The sequence below is a fragment of the Staurois parvus genome, unplaced genomic scaffold (assembly GCF_062004578.1).
Source record: "Staurois parvus isolate SC_StPar_1 unplaced genomic scaffold, SC_StPar_1.0 ptg000548l, whole genome shotgun sequence".
NCBI classification, from domain to species: Eukaryota; Metazoa; Chordata; class Amphibia; order Anura; family Ranidae; genus Staurois; species Staurois parvus.
The window spans coordinates 11,579,553-11,600,672 of NW_028318344.1; the positions used below are offsets into that span (position 1 = coordinate 11,579,553).

The window sequence follows — 21,120 nt, forward strand, 5'->3', positions numbered from 1 at the left end:
TATTCCAGATGAGGTATTACTAATGGTTTGTACCGGGGTAAAATGATGTCTCTCTCTTTGCAGTATATACCTCTTTAAATACAAGAAAGTATTTTGCTAGCTTTAGAAACTGCAGCTCCAGCATGCTATTATTATGTCTGTGATCTACCAGAACATCCGGATCCACGTCCACCATTGACTTCTCCTAGCATGCATGATATAGGCATGATTTTAGCCCCCAAGTGCATAACTTTACTTTTATGAACATCAAGCTTCATTTCCCACATAGTCAACCAATTAAATAGTGCTTTGAGGTTGGATTGTAAGTTGGAGACATCCTGTAAGGACGTTTTTCCACTGCATAGCTTGGTGTCATCTGCAAAAACTGAAATAGAACTTTTAATCCCAAGCCTTATATGATTTATAAATATGTTAAAAAGTAAGGGTCCCAACACTGAACTTTGGGGTACACAGTAATAACTTTAGACTAGTATGAATCATTAATTTATGTGGGGAACTGTGTCAAACACTTTGGCAAAATCCAAGTATGCTACATCCACAGCTTGTTTAAGCTTTTGCTTACATCCTCATTAAAAAGAAATCATATTTGTTTGGAAACTGCAGTCTTTAATGAATCCATGCTAACTAATGCTTAAAATATTATTTTCTAGCAAACACTCTTCTATATAGTCTTTTTTTAAACTCTCAAGTGTCTTCCTGTCTATAAAACTCTGTTTGGGATTTGGAGCCTGGAGATTTCGTAGTGACCTGGGTGGAGGGAAATCTCTAGTCCTGGGACCACGTTTTTGGAAAAGCCAGCGGTTAATCCAACCCCTAAGCCTCTGCTGCAGCTCCAGTGTTGGCCTTTCAAGAAGGCATCAGAATAAAGTACAATTCATGGCTTGGAATGTTCAGGCTACTAGGGGCGGACTGACAACTCATGGAGCCCCCGGGCAATAGGGGATCATGGGGCCCCTGTGTCCTTGCCCAAACTCAAAAAAGCCTATGAAAAAGGTATCAGGGGCATCTCATGGGGCCCCCTACTGACCCGAGTTTCCAAATGGTCAGTCCTCCCCTGCATGCTACCATTGGTGGAGATATTGGCTAATACCACACCTGTATACCTGCAGAGGATTTTGCCACCATTACGCATATTCCTGATGGGGAGATTGCTGCAGGGAGAGGTGTGCAGTGACAGAGGAATCTTGTACATGGAGGATCCAGTTTGGTGATCCTACAGGTGTTTTGACTCTTGTGGGTTGAAGCAAGGAGGTGAGCAGGCATTTCAGCTATCTGTGGATATCCTTCTGTGGTCACGCACATCCACTATCCACTTGCATGAGTGTTCTATGAATTGGTCTGCGTGGTGTTTAAGCACTAATTTGGACTTTTTCACATTTATACAGTTCTTTAATGTCATGCGTTTTTTTATTTTGCATGTTTATTTGTATTTAGCGTGACACGGTCATTTCACTTTCGTGTTTATTTGCATTGTCACGTGGCATTCATTTGTTTTTTAACACAATTTATATGTGTTTGCGTAGATATTTGTTTCGTGGAGGTATTTTCTTTTTGGTAGTAAGTGTGCATATTTGATATAAGGAGTTTTTTCCTGTATATATGTGCGTTTTTCTTGTTTTAGTCCTTTTTTGGACAGTATTCACATATTAGTCCCATTTGGACTATCCTATCGTATTGGTTTGAGTGTCCACCATCACCATAGATCCTATTTAGGATCAATTCACTTATACACCATACTCAGTGAGAGTATTGGTATATACACTTCAGCTGTTGCTATCACTTTTGATCCTATAGTGGACTTCAGTTTAGACACTAATAGTATTTTCATTTTGGATCCCATGTGGATCAGGTCACGTTTATAATATTTTCACCCTTTGTCACTTTATATTTATCACATTTATTTATATATGCTTATGAAATATGTATTTATATGTGCTTATGATATGTTTTTTGTTTATTATTTGAGTAGCGCTACATCATTTATTCAAACTAACTGGTCTGTAGTACCTTGGTAAAGACTCTGATCCCTCTATAAATTTAGGCACCACATTGGCCCTATGCCAAACCAGTGGTACCATGACAGTCATTAAAGAGTCTCTAAAAGTTAAAAACAATGGTTTAGATATAAAAGAGCTCAGCTCCTTGAGGACCCTTGGGTGTAAGCAATCTGGTTCAGGTGCTATATTCACCTTTATTTTCTCTAGATATTTCTGGAACAATTTTGAGCCATTGTGGATCACTTGGGGCTATGCCAGTACCATCTCCAAATAGGATTTGAGCTTCCCCATTTTCCTTTAAATACACAGAGCTGAAGGTATTTCATACATTTGCTCTATGTCCCCAGTAACCAACCAAATTATCAAGTAAATTCTCAGACCTGAACTTTTTACTTTTAATATATTTGAAGAATTTTGGGGGGTTTGTCCTAATCTCTTTTGCAACCTATCGATTGTATTCCATTTTTGTTGCCTTGATTACCTTTTTTACATATTCTGCTATATTTCTTGTAACTTGCCTTTTAAACTTTTTGTCCATTGGAAAAAAATGTGCATTGTGTTTGCATACAGTTGATTTGAAGCATTCCCATTTCTGTTCTGTGTTCTTTAACGACAACAGGGCCTCTCTAAGGTAAATCTAGGTCAAATCTTAGAGAGCAGCCCTCAGCCTTGGAAAAATTGCTCTTATAAAATTTTAATCTTTCCAGTATGTGTTTGTTATTTACAGTTTACATTAAATTGAATCATGTTAGGGTCGCTGCTACCCAGATGTTCCCTTATATGGACATTATTATTAGTTCCGCATGGTTTAACCAGTCCAGCAGAACATCCTTCTAGTTGGGGCCTATATGAACTGTACCATAAAATGATCTTGTAATAGGTTTACAAATGTATAATGTTGAATAATGGCCTTGCTATAGGTGTAGGCCATTTAAGTACCTCATGAAGCCTGACTAGAATACCTCTTGGACGTCGCTAAGGACATTACTAACAGAAGACTGATGGCACTGTTCACCTTGGTCATCACAGTTGTGAGCTTTACACCCCCTCCCCACACATGTGCTTTTTTTCCCATGATGCAGTAGCTCTTAGACCAGGGTTTTAGAGATCACTCCTGTGAAGGTAAAGATGAACAGTAACACTAGGCTTTTCTTAGCAACATCCTTGGAAACATTCTAGAAGTAATCCAGTCAGACTTCATGAAGTATGTAAATGAATTACACCTATAGCGAGGGCATTTGTCAACTTTAGTCACAGCTGCACAGCTTTTTATCTACAGATTTTCCTTATCTGCATAAGCATTTTTTGTGAAAAAATTGGAATTCATCGTGTTTCCTATCAAATGAAGGACAAAGGTGACAGATGACAAGACTACAGACCACATTACCATTACATTATCTCTGCAATTTTGAACAGTATAACATTTGTACTAAAATGATCGATCTATGTTGTAATTTTATTTTGATGTACATTTTTTTCATATATTGTAGACTGCACTACGGTTGAAATACTTCTCCCCTGAGGAAGCCCTTGTTGGACGAAACATGTAGGGAAATTATACTTCTCCTAACCGCAGTAACACAGCCAAGTTTTCATCATTATTTCAACAGTATTGTATCAATTTATAATTTTATAGTGACAAATAAAAGTTGTAAAAATCTTTTTAATACATATTCTCTGTTGTACTTTTGCACCTTTAAAATCCCCCAATTTTAGCTCTATATTATCAAAAAGCTTCATGGCATGTATAGCAAATAATCCTATGGCTCCATGTCACTTAAATATCTGCAGGTAAAGACAAAACTCTTCTTTTAGTTCCAAAAAAGAGTATAGCCTCTCCCTGCATCAATCTAAAGGAGAAGTGTGGGATTATACACATTGGTTCAATGCTGCATCTGTCTACCACTGGCTTTAAGACCAGGAATTGAGCGATCATATGACTGTTCATTGCTCAGTTCCTAGTCCGCTCTGAGCAGAAAGCTGCTACTGTTAGTCTCCAGCTCTCTGCTCTGCCCCCCCAGCACTCACTGGAGTGCTGGGCTGTGAAGGGCAAAGGATTGGCTAGGTCAGGCTCTCAGCAGTGGGCTGAGGGGCTAAGCCAGCTGCCAGCCAGGTATCTAAGTGAATCCCTACATTATTGTCGGGATCCCTGCAGAGCCTGGACCAGCTCTGTGACGTAGACTTTAGCCCATTGTCAGCTGAATCTGGGTCTCAGGAGTACAGAAATACATACACTCCTGTGACCCAGAAAAGAAGTAAGACAAACAAAGCTTTATCCATACTTTTCTTTTAATGTCATAGTTGCAGATTTCATTCAGTCACTGATTTGTAACAGCAGACTATCCAGCAATAACACAGAAATACAGTGATTTCTCACACAATATCAGAAATAATGCACTTTTCCAGGCACGGCCCATTTTACCAAGGATGGCTTTTGTTGGAGAGGTGGCTGACTGGATACCTAAAGTGGCTCTTTAGTGAAGAACAGGGAACTGCTGAAGCTGCTCCAGAAACTGGAATGAGGATGTTAAATAACGGTGTCCCTACACTGTCCCTCCTCACTCAGGAACTTCTTCCTCTACTATTTTTCACCCTAACCAACAGGGTCTTGTCCTTGAGATAGCCATTCACAGAAAGTGCGCCAAACACAGCAAGGCACTCCTATGTAAAAGGATGCCCCACATAAGATGGCAGCATCAAACCGGACAGCTGCTTACCTGGAGACACCTACAGAGTCTACAATGACACAGTACCATCTACTGGATGGAAGACAAAATACACCTGTTTACAACATGCCTGCAGATTATGAGTTTTAAAAGGATTTCTCTGCCTTTTACAGAGGCAACAAAGCATTTTGTACTCATACAAATTAAAATATGTATAATTTTTGTTTATGTGCATGTAAACATCTATCCAAGTGAGCAGAGTCAAGGAACGAAAAAGGAACAGTGACCATATTTGGTACTTTCCTGTTAATATGATACACATTGTTCTCATTTCTACAATTAACAACATCTGAATGTATGCCTTTTAAGTCCAAGCAGTTTTCCTGGAGCCTAAAGCCTTTAGAACAGGGGTCTCCAAACTTTCCAAACAAGGGGCCATTTTATTGTTCTTCAGACTTTAGGGGGGCTGGACTGTGGCCATCAAAAGTAGAAAATGTTCCTGCATCAGTTGGAGTAAACAATGCCCCATCTTTGGTGTCAGTGAGAGGAATTGTGCCCCATCATTGGTGTCATTGAGAGGAATTTTGCCCCATCATTGGTGAAATTGATAGGAATTGTGCCCCACCATTGGTCACATTGGGAGGCATTGTGCCTGATCACTGGTATCATTGGAAAGAATTATGCCCCATTGTTGGCGCCATTGGGTAGAAATTTTGCCCCATCATTGGTGTCATTGGGCTCCATTGTTGGTGTCATTGGGAGGAACTGTACCCCATTGTTGGTGTCATTGAAAGGAATTGTGCCCCTTCGTTGGTGCCAGTGAATGAAATAGTGTCCCAAGGGCAAAAGGCAAACAAAAAGGCCGCATCCAGCCCTAGTGCTTTAAAGCACTGATTCTTGAAGAGCGAGACCACCTAAAACTAATACTTTAGTTGTAGTTGTAGCCTACTAGGCTTAGTCAGTCCCTGGCTTCCTAAAAAGATACGTCCATCTTTCTCAGCAAGTTTGGAAATTCAGTGTGCCTGTGCATGCTTCCCCCTCACCGCTGCATCATTCATTCACAGGTATCTGTAAATATAGGAATCCTATCTGCTACTGCGGTAGTGGAACTCCTACTTTTCAACACATTACAAGTGCGGTGGCATCACTGCATTTGCAGTCTATTGATATTTCCTTCAACCCAATGACTGATGTTCTGTATCTCAGTAAGGAACTGTGGCTGGAGGAATAGTCTGCAGGAGCCTGAAAATGGCACCTGTGATCCACTGATTACAGTTGCCATACTTTGCAGGTCCTAATTTAAAAAAATAAATAAATAAATACACATCTTTTAGTAACATATATGGGTGCATGTATTATTTTTGCAAAAGTTGGAATTTGCCTTTAATATTTGGATGCTCCAGAAGGGAAATCTACTGGCCACAATTCACACATATGTTCTTGTGCACCTTGAGTTTTAAAAGAATACTATAAATGATAAGAAAATGGCAGGTGGTTTAGTTCTCTAATACCTTCTGAAGCCTAAATCTCAGTTTAACACGTCTCATGACTTATATACTGTGTGGCCACCCTTTAAAATGAATAATTTCTGTGTTTTCATGCCTGTAAGACATTCTGACTGTCCTTTACTAACCCCCTCCCACCGGAGCTAAGCTCTGCCCAAAGATGATGACAGTGCTTTTTACAACAGATGCAAGTCATTTATTCTGCTTAATAAATTTTGATTTCAGTGTCTGTAGTAGGAGGGGGCTAGGAGACCATAAGGCAAGTTGAATATGTCTTGCCACCATGACTGCCTGGGACAAAATACAAACACTGACTCATGTCAAGAGTGCCATAACCACTGCAGATGTTTGTCCAAATTAAACTGACTACTTAGATGTGGATGCATTTTTGAGGATTCAATGCTAATTAAAAGTAATGAGAATTTCCAGTGAGTGATTCCACATGCCCCTGAGATCCTTGCCTGTCCCCTATCCATGATAATCCTTCCTGGAGCTAAGTAGTTTTTGGTGGAATATAAATGAATCTTTTTATTTCAGATGCTTATAAATATTTCCTATTTTCACGCTTGTTATATTACTTTAGCTCATCATTCCTATCTGCAACATTGTGCTTTCCCCCAGGAATACTTACTCTTCATTCTGAAGTTCCTGTTTGAGTTTGGTTTTATCCCTGAAGCAGCCCAGCGAATGCATGCTGTCCAGGACATCTGGGTCAAACTCACTTACTGAGTGAATCCTTCTGATGGACACTTTTCGGGGAGTGGGTTGTTCAGGCTCAGGTTCATTTTTGCCACCCCTGTGTACAAAATATTAGTTAGTCATAAGGTTCAAGGCAGGTGACAACCGATTTCGGGTGCATTATACAAAATGTATGCTTAATAAGATTTCAAATATATCAACAATGAAAAACTTTAAAGAGAAACTTGTACTAAAATAAATAAAATGACTGTTGTTGCTAAAAAAAACAAATGTTAATTTCTTGTCATCCTTTGGCTCTAGTGCTTTTTCAGTCCTGATCTGAAACAAGCATGCAGCTAGTAAAGTAAAAAAAAAGAATTCCAAACAACTGACCTGCATGCTAGTTCTGAGACAGGGACCTAAAATATGAAGACCATTAAATCAACAGACAGAGCAGGCCAGGCAACCAGCATTTCCAGAAGGTACAGTCAGAAATGGTAGCCTACATAATTTGCACAGTGCAGATTTTTTCTATAAGTAAGCTGCCACTGATGACCTGTCCTTCTGAAAAAAACAATTGGCTGCCTCTAACTTTAATACTTTCAGTCATTAACTTGGCATAGGCATGCATTAAAAGTTTTGACTTCATTTTGCCTTCAGTGACCATGCATGTTGTGAATCAGTGACTCAAAGAGTATTGAGACTACACACGACTAGGTCAGCAATGGCAACCCTTCTATCTTTTATAATGGGCTTTTGTGATGACTTACACAAACTCATACATATGTAAAAGATGTAATAAAGGCATGGCTAAATCAAACAAATGTGGAAATTAAATTGAACATATCATTCATGTAGATATTTTAGATGAAGTCCCAATCTGTCCACCATCCTATTGTCTAAGCAAATATGTGACAACCTCACAAATTGGCAGGTTCACCAAACATATTTGCTCAACTACAACCAAAACTTTTTTTTTTAAGTAAAATAGTTTTCACAAATTATTACTCTTGTCTATGATGCTGCTGAATTAAAATGTACCTGTCTACCTTTATCTATGATAGTATGTCAGGAAATGAGATGAGCATATGTCACTGGGGCAGAAAGACACAGACACTTACACCCTTACAGAGGTTTTTTTCTCACTTGGTCACAGACTACAGTAAAAACCTGATAGGGGTTCTATAAGACCTATGAGAACCGCAACCTTTCTTTAGGCAGATTTCATTGCATGTACACACTTTTCATTCTAAATTACTTTGAGCCATGAACATACAGATGTCAAAAGAGAGCCTTTGACATGTTCCTGATTATTTCCCAGTGCTCACCAACACCTCTTTATATTGCTCCTATGGAGTTCCTTTTGACCTTTTCTAACCTTTGGTCTGTTTTTATATTCCCACTTATTTGTGTAGGGAGAAAAGCAGTTCTGACGCAAATAAATGTCTGTATACAGTAGGTCCTCAAAATAAGCCAATCAACCAATGTAGAGAAGACGACTACATTTATAAAAATATGACCATACACTGAAGCAAAAAAGTCACGTTATGTGAACCGCATCATGATATACACAGTAAAATCTAAAGTAAGAATTTCTTCAATTTGTTCATGCCATCAGTCAAATAGCAATATATCACACAGGGATATGGTAAAAACTCCCACCTTACAGAATGTACATTTGAATTTTTTTGCCAAAGGCAAAGCAAAAAAAGCTATCTTCCCCAATGGCATACAGCTGATGCAGTAATCTAGCAACACATTGCAGCCTCAGACTCAAGAGTGTAATAATAATCAGACCCAACTCTGATGGATATGTAAATTCTCATTTGCATTCTGCATGCAAATTTTGTTCTTTCATCAAGTCCATATGTACAGTTCATGATTATTACTGTATGCAGTTATTAAATCAGTTCTCTAATAGCTCCACAAAACTACAAAAGCAACATAAAATTACTAAACCTTTTTCTACGTAATAATATGAGGTTTACTTAGCAATGCTGTGCAGAGAGCAGGGATTCTTCTGGTAAGACTGGGCAGCTGCCTATATTCTGCAGATGCAAGCTCTACCAAAATAGAGCAAGAAAGGGCAGCCTTAAATTGGTTGTAAATGTTCATTTTTTTAAATTAAAATAACATATTTCATACTTACCTGCTCTGTGCAGTGGTTTTGCACAGAGCAGCCCCAATCCTCCTCTTCTGAGGTACCCGTCAGCATTCCTTGCTCCCCCTCCCCCACGGGTGCCCCATAGCAAGCAACTTGCTATGGGGGCACTTGTGCATGCTCATTCCTGAACTGGCTCTGTGTGTCAATAAGGCACACAGAGCATGGCTCCCTGTTCCCTCCTCACTGGCTGTGACTGACAATAGCAGGGGCCAATGGCTCCCATTACTGTGTCTCAGCCAATGAGGATAGAGAGAGCTGAGAGAGCTTCTTTAAATTTTAGGGCCAAGTGATATTTTTTCAAATGATTTGTGATCATTTTCCAGACTGTCTGTCATTTGATATATTTTGCAGTCTGCCTTTCATCCCACACCCATAGTTCCCCCTTTTCCTTATGACTTGCATGGCTATACATGACATGAAAAGTCTTAAAAGGGAGGAAGACCACAGTGCAAAGCAACAAAGCAAGGCGTAATGCTTTACTCATAGTTTTCTATCCTTGGCTGAATTGCCCCTCTGCCTGGAGAAGCAATGGAAAATAGGAAGCAATAGTCCCATCCCTGCAGTAGTGTGTGAGTCACTACACCTTAAAGTGTTACTAAACCCAGGACCCTGCATTCATAAAATCCGATCTCCCATAGTACACAGAACACGGAAGTGCAATTATTTTAGTAAATATAAACTGCTAAATACCTTTTCTCATCAGACATTAGAGCAGTCTTGTGACTTCTATCAGTGTCCAGCAGAGTACATGGTAAAGGTGAGTTTTCTGCTCTAGGAGGATGCAGAATCCCTGACCTCTGTCTGGACAGTGCTTATTGACCCTGTGCTGATCACATGCACTCTCACCTCTCTAGCAATACACACCAAATTGAGCATGTGCAGAGTGACTCCACACAAATGTCTTATCAAGAGATAAGAGGAGGAAGAAGGGGAGGATCAGAGAAGTCAGGATCAAACAGCGTTTTTACACAATGCAGAGGATTAACCCATTAGGTTCCAAAGTGAGCATAATAAGCATGCTTTACTGCATATATAGACTTATTTTACTTTTGTGGGTTTAGTAACACTTTAATATCCCTTCTTATAAACCACCAATACAATATATATACTGAACCATTCGGTTTGGTGCACCCATTTAAATTTTTTTGCTGTAGTGTGAGTGAGCCTTAAAGGCCCATATCGGAAAGACAAGGTCTTTCCACCTGCCACTGACTCCTGTCCTGTCAATGGCTACAGAGTGATGGCTTAGAGCGCCATCTCTCCCCCTTTTACAGTGCATAACTCTTTACCATCTTCAACTCATAAGCTAAGAGGAAAGTTTCCGTACACATTGTAAGGCCTTACGCATTGTGGTTCCAGGCCAGTTCCCTAGGACCAGTTCTGTTCCACAGCAGGGCCCGACTGCTCGGAAGGACAAATCATACCTACCAGTCCATCGCTTCTACAGAACTTCCGTGTCCTGGCCTCCACTGCTTCCACTCACAGCTGCTCCTCTTTCCCATAGTTCCACTCCTTCATTACCAAATACACACGTTCTACTGCCTGAAGAGTTAACTTGTCTCGGTACCATGTACCCCATACTCATTCACGGGTAACAATAACATTAACATAATGTCTCCTGACATTTCAAGGAAACTTTTTGGTTAACTATGTGGAAGTTGCCATTACTGCTGCATTTGTAAAAGGAGCAGGCTATGTGGCTATTCTGCTCCTATCTTCCATATCTGGTGATTTTCTAACCTAGAGCATACAGGGTTTGAGTTTGTACATTTCAGGCTTCATCGACTGCCTGCATCCTTTAATACAAGTCACCAGTGGCAGTGCTCAAATTTCTATTCCTACAGGTTCTATTTTATTTGTGCCAGGTCACATAAAATCATTCTCTATGGTTAGAGGTGTTTGTTAATCAGTGCACCAGGTTTGTGCACTAATTAAATTAAATAGAGTTTGCAGCACCAAGGTCAATTGTTCAAATTCCAACCTTGACATACATGGCATTGGAATGTTTTCCCTGTGCTTTCATGGGCTTCTGCCAGATACACTAGTTTCCTCCCACATGCTGGTAGGTTAATTGTTTCCTGTCTAAATTGGCCCAAGTATGTGAATGTAGGAATGTGCAGTAGGGACATTAGATTTTAAGCTCCTTGAAGGAAGGGACTAATGTGAATGTACAATAAATGGAAAGTGCTGTGTAAATTGTTGTAATACCTGAAATAAATAAGATAATTAAAATAAAATAAATTAGGACCCTGATGGGTAGAAACAGGGATCCCTGGTCTAAAAATTCTCAGGCTCGGGATTACGTGCTCTCAGAATACTGGGTGTAATGCCTATGAAATGTGTTGGCCTTGAACCCTTTGTTTCTTGGGTAATTTTTACAATAAAGCATCATTGTCCAAATGACAGGAGCATGAGAGATGACTGATGTCATTTGTCTAAGCCAAAGGAACAGAGTCCCAAGACATTCTGCTTAGAGCAAGATAAAAATTTGTTTATGGAAATTGAACGTGTTTATGACATCTCGTATGTCACATTAGAAAATAAAAACCTGTTTAAAGATGTCTACTTGCTTGAGAAGTTAGAAATCTTTAAGTTTAGGGTAGATGAGAAGAAGTTTGGGGTAGATGAGAAGATGTTTAGGGTAGATAAGAAGCAAAAATGTGAATTTTCAGATAACGATGTGGGATCAATATGGTGGTTGAACATGACTCTGTTATCCTCACGGAACCCTTCTGCTAGCTCCTCCTGTGGTGGGTGTGGTGCCTACCCACTATTGGAAAGCTTCCAGAAAAATGGTTTAAAAATCCAGAGGTCCAAGCGAGATCAATTAATGTAAGCCATTCCATGTGAGGGAACACTCTGACGCTTGGATTTTTGCCAAGGCTATATGGGCTCATCAATTGGTTGCGCTTACGGCTTCCCCTTGACCCCCTGGGCAGTATGGTTCCAATGGGATTTATTCCTTCCAGCTTCTAACATAGTGTTAGGAATGGACTGGCCAGCAATGGTGGGACTCACCTGCCTTTTGATCTGCAGTACCAGGGCTGGCCAGCGGGTGTTCCCTGCAATCAGAGACTCAACTTTGCAGCCAGCTAACACCTGTAACTGATGATGCTGGGGTATTTAAGGGATGGCCAGACCCACAGACTCTGCCTTGGTGTTGTGTTTCTCTTGGCCCTGTATCCTGTTCCTGCTCTCTGTTCCTGTCTGATGCTCTGCTACCTGTCCTGATCCCTGGCTTGTGACCCTGACCATCTCTCTGCTTGACCCTCTGTACTACGCTGCTTGCTACCTGCTGAACCTGGCCTGTGACCCCGACCATTCTCTGCTTGCTCCCCCTGTACCTACCTGCCCTATTGATATTGACCCGGCCTGCCTGACGACGCTTGCTTGTATATACTGTTATCTGTGGGTGATTGGTTTGGTTTGTTTGCACTGTATTATGTTTAGTATTGCACTGCGTTTATGTTTGTATTGTTAGTGTTAATAAATTGTATTGTTTATCACATATCTGAAGTCTGCGTTTCCCTGCATCAGTCACACACCTCTGGTCATACCTGGGAGCCCTGACATTACACCAAGGCCAATCCTGACCAGAAGTGGCTGCACAGGGAAGCCATCTTGGCTTGTTGATGGGAAGGATGGATCTTGATGAGGTTGAGTATTTATATCTGCTAGTGTTTGATGACAGGGAGTATGCTTATCAAACTCTGAAGGAGTATACCCGGGATGAATTGCTAGAATGTATACGGCTCGCTCATGTTCTAGTAGATCAGGGCACAGTGTTCTCTGAGGTGCAGCCATTGATTGAGGTTTGTGCAGAGTTGGTTTCATCTGGTTCCCCCGAATGCAGGGATGAATTTTTGCCACCATTTAGTGCAGACCAGGTAGAGTCCCTGGTGTGGTTATTAGAGGATGATGTGGGTTACTTTCTGGAGCGTTATTCCACATGTTCACCACTGACACTGCGAGATTGTATAAACGCAGTGCAGTCATTGACCAGACAGGCTTTGTGTAAGCTCAGCTTTGTTCAACCCCTACTGCAGACATGGACAGACTTGTTGCACCCAGCCTCAGTCAGCTTACAAAGACCCAGTCCTGCTTCTAACTCTACTCCTGTATTCCCACCAGCTCCTCCAGTTACAGCCCAGTATACTTGGCTATCTACCGCATGTCAGTACCCTATTCCCACTCGCTGCACCTATCCTGCCTTTAATCCTGTAAAAAAGCCCTCTGTAGCAACTGCTCCCTCTCCTGTTCCATCCTCCAGTTCTTCTCTGTCTCCAGCTGCTCCATTCGTTTGCAGACCTGCGTTTACTTGCAGTGCTCCAGTAGTTAAAACCAGAAAAAAGCGAAAATTCTTTCCAACCAATACCATCCTGCCAGTATCCAAACCGGTGAGCCTGCCTTCCGTGGTTCAGCCTGAAGCCTCTCCTCGGCCTGAAGCCTCTCCTCGGCCTGAAGCCTCTCCTCGGCCTGAAGCCCCTACTCGGCCTGATGCCCGTACTCTGCCTGATGCCTCTACTCGGCCTGAAGCCTCTACTCGGCCTGAAGCCTCTACGCGGCCTGAAGCCTCTACGCGGCCTGAAGCCTCTACTCGGCCTGATGCCTGTACTCGGCCTGATGCCTGTACTCGGCCTGATGCCTGTACTCGGCCTGATGCCTGTACTCGGCCTGATGCCTGTACTCGGCCTGATGCCTCTACTCGGCCTGAAGCCTCTACTCGGCCTAATGCCTCTACCCAGCATGATGAACTGATCCAGCCTGACGATCCTATTAGGCCAGTTGACTCGATGCCCGCTGTTGATCCAGATGATCCGGTACCTGATCCGGTGCCCGCTGTCGTGCCAATTGACTCAGAGCCCGCTGTCGTACCTGGTGACTCGGTGCCCACTGCCTTGCCAGATGACGCAGTGCCCGCTGGCAAGCCAAATGACCTGATGCCTGGTGACCTAGTGTCCGCTGTCATACCTGATGACCCGATGCCCGCTGTCGAGCCAGACAATCCGGTACCTGATGACCCGGTGCCCACTGTCGTGCCTGTTGACTCGGAGACCACTGCCTTGCCAGATGACGCGGTGCCCGCTGTCGAGCCAAATGACCTGATGCCTGGTGACCCGATGCCCGCTGTCCAGCCAGACGATTCAATGTCTGCCCCGGTGCCCGCGGTCATGCCAGTTGACTCGGAGCCCACTGCCTTGCCAGATGACGCGGTGCTCGCTGTCGAGCCAAATGACTTGATGCCTGGTGACCCGATGCCCGCTGTCCAGTCAGACGATCCAATGTCTGACCCAGTGCCCGCGGTCATACCAGTTGACTCGGAGCCCACTGCCTTGCCAGATGACGCGGTGCCCGCGGTCGAGCCAAATGACCTGATGCCTGGTGACCCGATGCCCGCTGTCCAGCCAGACGATTCAATGTCTGCCCCGGTGCCCGCGGTCATGCCAGTTGACTCGGAGCCCACGGCCTTGCCAGATGACGCGGTGCCCGCGGTCGAGCCAAATGACCTGATGCCTGGTGACCCGATGCCCGCTGTCCGGTCAGACGATCCAATGTCTGACCCAGTGCCCGCGGTCATACCAGTTGACTCGGAGCCCACTGCCTTGCCAGATGACGCGGTGCCCGCTGTCGAGCCAAATGACCTGATGCCTGGTGACCCGATGCCCACTGTCCAGCCAGACCATCCAATGTCTGACCCAGTGCCTGCGGTCATACCAGTTGACTCGGAGCCCACTGTCGTGCCTGGTGTCTCGGTGCCCGCCGCTCCGCCTGGGGGCCCGAGACCTGTCGCTCCTCCTGGGGGTCCGGCGCCCGCCGCTCCGCCTGAGGGCCCGAGACCTGTCGCTCCACCTGGGGGTCCGGCGCCCGCCGCTCCGCCTGAGGGCCCGAGACCTGTCGCTCCATCTGGGGGTCCGGCGCCCGCCGCTCCGCCTGAGGGCCCGAGACCTGTCGCTCCTCCTGGGGGTCCGGCGCCCGCCGCTCCGCCTGAGGGCCCGAGACCTGTCGCTCCGCCTGGGGGTCCGGCGCCCGCCGCTCCGCCTGAGGGCCCGAGACCTGTCGCTCCGCCGGGGGGTCCGGCGCCCGCCGCTCCGCCTGAGGGCCCGAGACCTGTCGCTCCTTCTGGAGGTCCGGCGCCCGTCGCTCCGCCTGAGGGCCCGAGACCTGTCGCTCCGCCTGGGGGTCCGGCGCCCGCCGCTCCGCCTGGGGGCACGATGCCTGTCGCCCCGCCTGGGGGCACGATGCCTGTCGCCCCTCCTGGGGGCCCGATGCCTGTCGCCCCTCCTGGGGGCCCGATGCCTGTCGCCCCGCCTGGGGGCCCGATGCCTGTCGCCCCGCCTGGGGGCCCGATGCCTGTCGCCCCGCCCGGGGGCCCGGTGCCTGCTGCTCCGCCCGGGGGCCCGGTGCCTGCTGCTCCGCCCGGGGGCCCGGTGCCTGCTGCTCCGCCCGGGGGCCCGGTGCCTGCTGCTCCGCCCGGGGGCCCGGTGCCTGCTGCTCCGCCCGGGGGCCCGGTGCCTGTCGCCCCGCCCGGGGGCCCGGTGCCTGCCGCCCCGCCCGGGGGCCCGGTGCCTGCTGCCCCGCCCGGGGGCCCGGTGCCTGCTGCCCCGCCCGGGGGCCCGGTGCCTGCTGCCCCGCCCGGGGGCCCGGTGCCTGTAGCCCCGCCCGGGGGCCCGGTGCCTGCTGCTCCGCCCGGGGGCCCGGTGCCTGTAGCCCCGCCCGGGGGCCCGGTGCCTGTAGCCCCGCCCGGGGGCCCGGTGCCTGCTGATCCGCCCGGGGGCCTGGTGCCTGCTGCTCCGCCTGGTGGCCCGCTGCCTGCTGCTTCGCCTGGTAATCCGATGTGCCTCTGCCTGGAGTCCTGCCCGATGTGCCTCTGCCCGGAATCCTGCCCGATGTGCCTCTGCCCGGAGTCCTGCCCGATGTGCCTCTGCCCGGAGTCCTGCCCGATGTGCCTCTGCCCGGAGTCCTGCCCGATGTGCCTCTGCCCGGAGTCCTGCCCGATGTGCCTCTGCCCGGAGTCCTGCCCGGTGTGCCTCTGCCCGGTGTGCCTCTGCTCGATGTGCCTCTGCCCGGAGTCCAGCCCAGTGTGCCGCTGCCCGGAGTCCTGCCCGGTGTGCCAGTCTTTGATATCCCGCCAGTTGCCAGACCCGGGCGGTGGAACATTTTGCCCAGCTAGGACTGTTTGGAGCGTCCTGAGGCCGCTCCTTGAGGGGGGGGTACTGTTAGGAATGGACTGGCCAGCAATGGTGGGACTCACCTGCCTTTTGATCTGCAGTACCAGGGCTGGCCAGCGGGTGTTCCCTGCAATCAGAGACTCAACTTTGCAGCCAGCTAACACCTGTAACTGATGATGCTGGGGTATTTAAGGGATGGCCAGACCCACAGACTCTGCCTTGGTGTTGTGTTTCTCTTGGCCCTGTATCCTGTTCCTGCTCTCTGTTCCTGTCTGATTCTCTGCTACCTGTCCTGATCCCTGGCTTGTGACCCTGACCATCTCTCTGCTTGACCCTCTGTACTACGCTGCTTGCTACCTGCTGAACCTGGCCTGTGACCCCGACCATTCTCTGCTTGCTCCCCCTGTACCTACCTGCCCTATTGATATTGACCCGGCCTGCCTGACGACGCTTGCTTGTATATACTGTTATCTGTGGGTGATTGGTTTGGTTTGTTTGCACTGTATTATGTTTAGTATTGCACTGCGTTTATGTTTGTATTGTTAGTGTTAATAAATTGTATTGTTTATCACATATCTGAAGTCTGCGTTTCCCTGCATCAGTCACACACCTCTGGTCATACCTGGGAGCCCTGACACATAGCTTTGGTAATGTATTAATTCTATGCTGTGACACTGTCAAATGATGTGTCTATTTCATGCTGTAATGCTCACATTATTATTGGTGTGTGTTATTATGCAGATTGTGATGACTATAAGATATATCCTCCTGTGTGTCGTGTGAACATAAAAGTGGAGATTTTGACAGTGCAAGAATATTGCAGTTGGATTCTGTTATTTCTTGGAGTGTCGGGTAAATGCTATGATGTGACAGGGCAGGTGTTCATTTGGTAGATGGTCTTTCACATGCATAGAATATGTAATGGTTTAAATACGGATTAAAACGTACCTGCATGACTACATGTTGTTTGTATGCGTGTATATGACTTTTTTTAGTTATTGCACCTAGCATTTACCGTTACACTGAGGTAGAGGAAACCAGAGGGCTCTACAAAACCATGTAGCCTTAGTGAAGTCAAACACTGTCAAGGTGAAAACCAATGCCCCAGGATAGGTAGGGTATGTCCCCATTTAAAAGAACAAAACGAAACCAGCGCTCAATACTTCATGCAGACTAAAGAAAATTCTGAATGCCAAAACGTTGAGGTGCAGCCCTTCAGAGATCGGGAAATCTAGGTAATGGTGAACAAAAACAAACAAGGGCGCAATCCCATCGTGCATTAACGTGGTACACCACGTATTTATTGAAAAATAGTAGAAATATAATCACAAAACCAAAAAGGTTAAAAACAGAACAGGTAATCCGTAAGGGCGACACCTATATGGGATAGTCTAACGCGTTTTGGGAAAACGAGCCGTGAGGAATGTCCCCCATTTGCACTTTCATGCTACAGTTAGCTTAAATGAAGTATACAGAGTTAAACAGCAGAATGCAAAATATAGAGTATTATACCATTTTTTCTTGGCATCAATGACTTTGGCTTTGCTTCTTTGTTTAGTGAAAGGTTTGCACACTTAAAGGACAGTTATATGTAACTCACAGCAATGCTCTCCGGCCTTTCAGCATTAGAAAAATGGAACGTTATTAACAGCATCTACTGACAACAGAAAAGTGGTGCCTGTAATCTTTATTAACTCTTTCATAGACAATGATGGTCTGGGAAAGCTGACCAATATGAACAGCCTATCAGCCTTAACCTCTAAGGTCAGTGATTATTGACCAATAATTACACAGCTTGATTGCACTGCAAGTCATACCGCTCAGTGCTACAAAATGCTCCGTTCCCTAATAATTACACACCTCATCGTGTGTTTATTGTAGCAATAACTTTCGGAGAAACAAATGAGAACGTTATTGGAAAGTGATAAAACAAGGTGGCAAGAATGAGCCATTTATTCCAGCTGTATGAGTCAGTCCTTAAATCAGAAGGCAAACCTAGAGCTCAATATGGTCACTTAACGTTTTCAGATTGGGAACGTTCCTGAGCCGATTTCACACAAAGCTCTATTGTTCCTATAAATATTCTTGTGCTGTTTTACAGACATAAATTAGGTCAGCATTATTTGTTTTTTTTTTTAACCTGAAAGGTATTTTGAAGTATTCCAGACACAGCACAAATCTAATTATACCCCAAAGAATCACCTATGCGTACAAGCATCAAAGGAACATGAAAATAAAAGTCCTGATTTTTATTAAAGAAGGGGATTTCCAACCAAGAACTTAAAGGAAACCTATGCTAAGAAGAATATATAGGCGACTATTGCTGACCTCTTTATGAAAATAGTAGTCTCCAGCGTTATTACCTTGAGCCACTGACCTAGAACAAGCATGCGATACAAGGGAGCCAGAATGAAGTCAGTTGTCTCAGTCTACACTTACTCTAGCTCCAGGTTGGTGAGCTAAAAAATTATATTTATTTATTTCAGGTACTTATATAGCACCGTCAATTTGCGCAGCGCTTTACATACAGTTGTGTTCAAAATAATAGCAGTCAGACATCACTAACCTGATCAATCACTGTTTTTGGTAGAAATTATATTTCTACATGACAAATAATTTACTAGCAGGTGTAGTAGAGTAATAGAAATCCAACAGACCCAACAGTCATGACATGCATGCTGCTGATTCTGTGTAATTGAATGACTAAATGAAAGGGGCATGTTCAAAATAATAGCAGTGTGGAGTTCTATTAGTGAGGTCATTCATTCTTTGAAAAACAGGTGGCAATTATTGCCCTTATTTAAGGAAGGAAGGCATCAAATGTTGTACATGCTGGTTACAGTGCATTTCTCTCTGAAATTCTGAGGAAAATGGGTTGTTCCAGACATTGTTCAGAAGAACAGCGTACCTTGATTAAAAAGTTGATTGGAGAGGGGAAAACATATAAAGAAGTGCAGAAAATGATAGGCTGCTCAGCTAAAATGATCACAAATGCTTTAAAATGGCAACCAAAATCTGAAAGACGTGGAAGAAAGCGAAAAACTACCATTCGAATGGACAGAAGAATAGCCAAAATGGCAAGGACTCAGCCAACAATCAGCTCCAGGAAGATCAAAGAAGGTGTAAAGTTCCCTGTGAGTACTGTTACAATTAGAAGATGCCTATGTGAAGCCAAGCTATCTGCAAGAAGCCCCCGCAAAGTCCCACTGTTGAAAAAAAGACATGCTGAAGAGTTTACAATTTGCCAAAGAGCACATTGACTGGCCTAAAGAGAAATGGCACAACATTTTGTGGACTGATGAAAGTAAGATTGTTCATTTTGGGTCTAGTGGCTGGAGACAGTTTGTCAGACGACCCCCAAACACTGAATTCAAGCCACAATACACTGTGAAGACAGTGAAGCATGCTTGCACAAGCATCATGATATGGGGATGTTTCTCATACTACGGTGTTGCGCCTATTTATCACATACCAGGGATCATGGATCAGTTTGAATACATAAGAATACTTGAAGAGGTCATGCTGCCTTATGCTGCAGAGGAAATGCCCTTGAAATGGGTGTTCCAACAAGACAACGACCCCAAACACACCAGTAAATGTGCAACATCTTGGTTCCAGACCAACAAGATTGAAGTTATGGAGTGGCCAGCCCAATCCACAGATCTTAATCCAATAAAAAACTTGTGGGGTGAAATCTAAAATGCAGTTTCTGAGGCAAAACCAAGAAATAGAGAAGAACTGTGGAATGTAGTCCAATCATCCTGGGCTGGAATACCTGTTCACAGGTGCCAGAAGTTGGTTGACTCCATGCAACACAGATGTACAGCAGTTCTCAGAAACAGTGCTTATACAACTAAATATTAATTAAGTGTTTCAAAGGAAAGCAAAATCGTCAAACATTTTTCAGTTTATATAGTGAATGTTTGAGTTTGTAAAGAAGAATACAAACACTGCTATTTTTTTGAACAGTCTAATATTCACTTTTCTTCAATTTTTTTAGAGGAACAACACAAATGTGATATATTTTTCTTCATGTTTTGATTTGGAATAGAATGTGTAGTGTTCCCAATGCATTTGTGTGTATGGAAATAAAAGCTATTAGAAGGATTTTGAGCTTTATTCACCACACTGCTATTATTTTGAACACAACTGTATATATTGTACATTCACATCAGTCCCTAACCCTCAAGGGGCGTACAATCTAAGGTCCCTAACTCACATTCATACATACACATACTAGGGCCAATTTAGACAGGATCCAATTCACCTACAAGCATGTCTTTTGAGTGTGGAAGGAAACCTACGCAGGCACAGGGAGAACATGCAAACTCCAGACAGGTAGTGCTATGGCTGGGATTTGAACCAACAACCCTAGTACTGCCAGGCGGAAGTGCTAACCATTTAGCCACTGTATATACCAATTGATTATCAGCCATGGAAGCGGTTTTCTCACAATAGGGGGTCAGCAATAGGTGATTTCATACTTCCTCAGCACAGGCTTCCTTTAAAATCACCAAGATAGTCTACCTGCAGGCTGAATGTCAAATCATTTTGATGTGTCTTATATAAATTCTAATTTTTTAATGAAATATAGACATTTGTAGATAAGTCACCAGAAAGAGATCATAGTGGCTCAATCGAATATCTATGCCTCTGATTAGTAAATCTGAACTCTAGCTAAACGACAAAATACAATGCTGAAATACTGTACATATCTAAGAAGTGTTTTACCTGCCAGAAGATTGTATTCCATTCTTCCAGTCCTAAGATGAACACAACCCCACCACACTTTACAGACAGGTAGATGACCTGACTTTTCTCTGCTTCAGTTATGCAACACAACTTGGTCATTTCCCTGCCCCAAGCCTATGATTGGATGGTGAGGGACAAAAGGAGGCAGCTGAGCTTAGCCCTTTGCTCTTTTCTCCTCCCAGTAGGTTT

The 21,120-nt window shown here is 44.5% G+C and overlaps 1 protein-coding gene across 3 annotated transcripts in view; it reads right to left on the reverse strand.

Annotated features, from left to right (window-relative positions):
* The window catches only part of LOC149451183 (serine/threonine-protein kinase BRSK2-like), a 425,864-nt gene that overhangs the window by 62,089 nt on the left and 342,655 nt on the right, over positions 1-21,120 (reverse strand). For all 3 annotated transcript variants that reach the window (XM_089691016.1, XM_089691015.1, XM_089691017.1), the window contains one exon: positions 6,800-6,964. In XM_089691016.1, the coding sequence (XP_089547142.1) occupies positions 6,800-6,964 (165 nt within the window). The remainder of the gene's footprint in view (positions 1-6,799; positions 6,965-21,120) is intronic.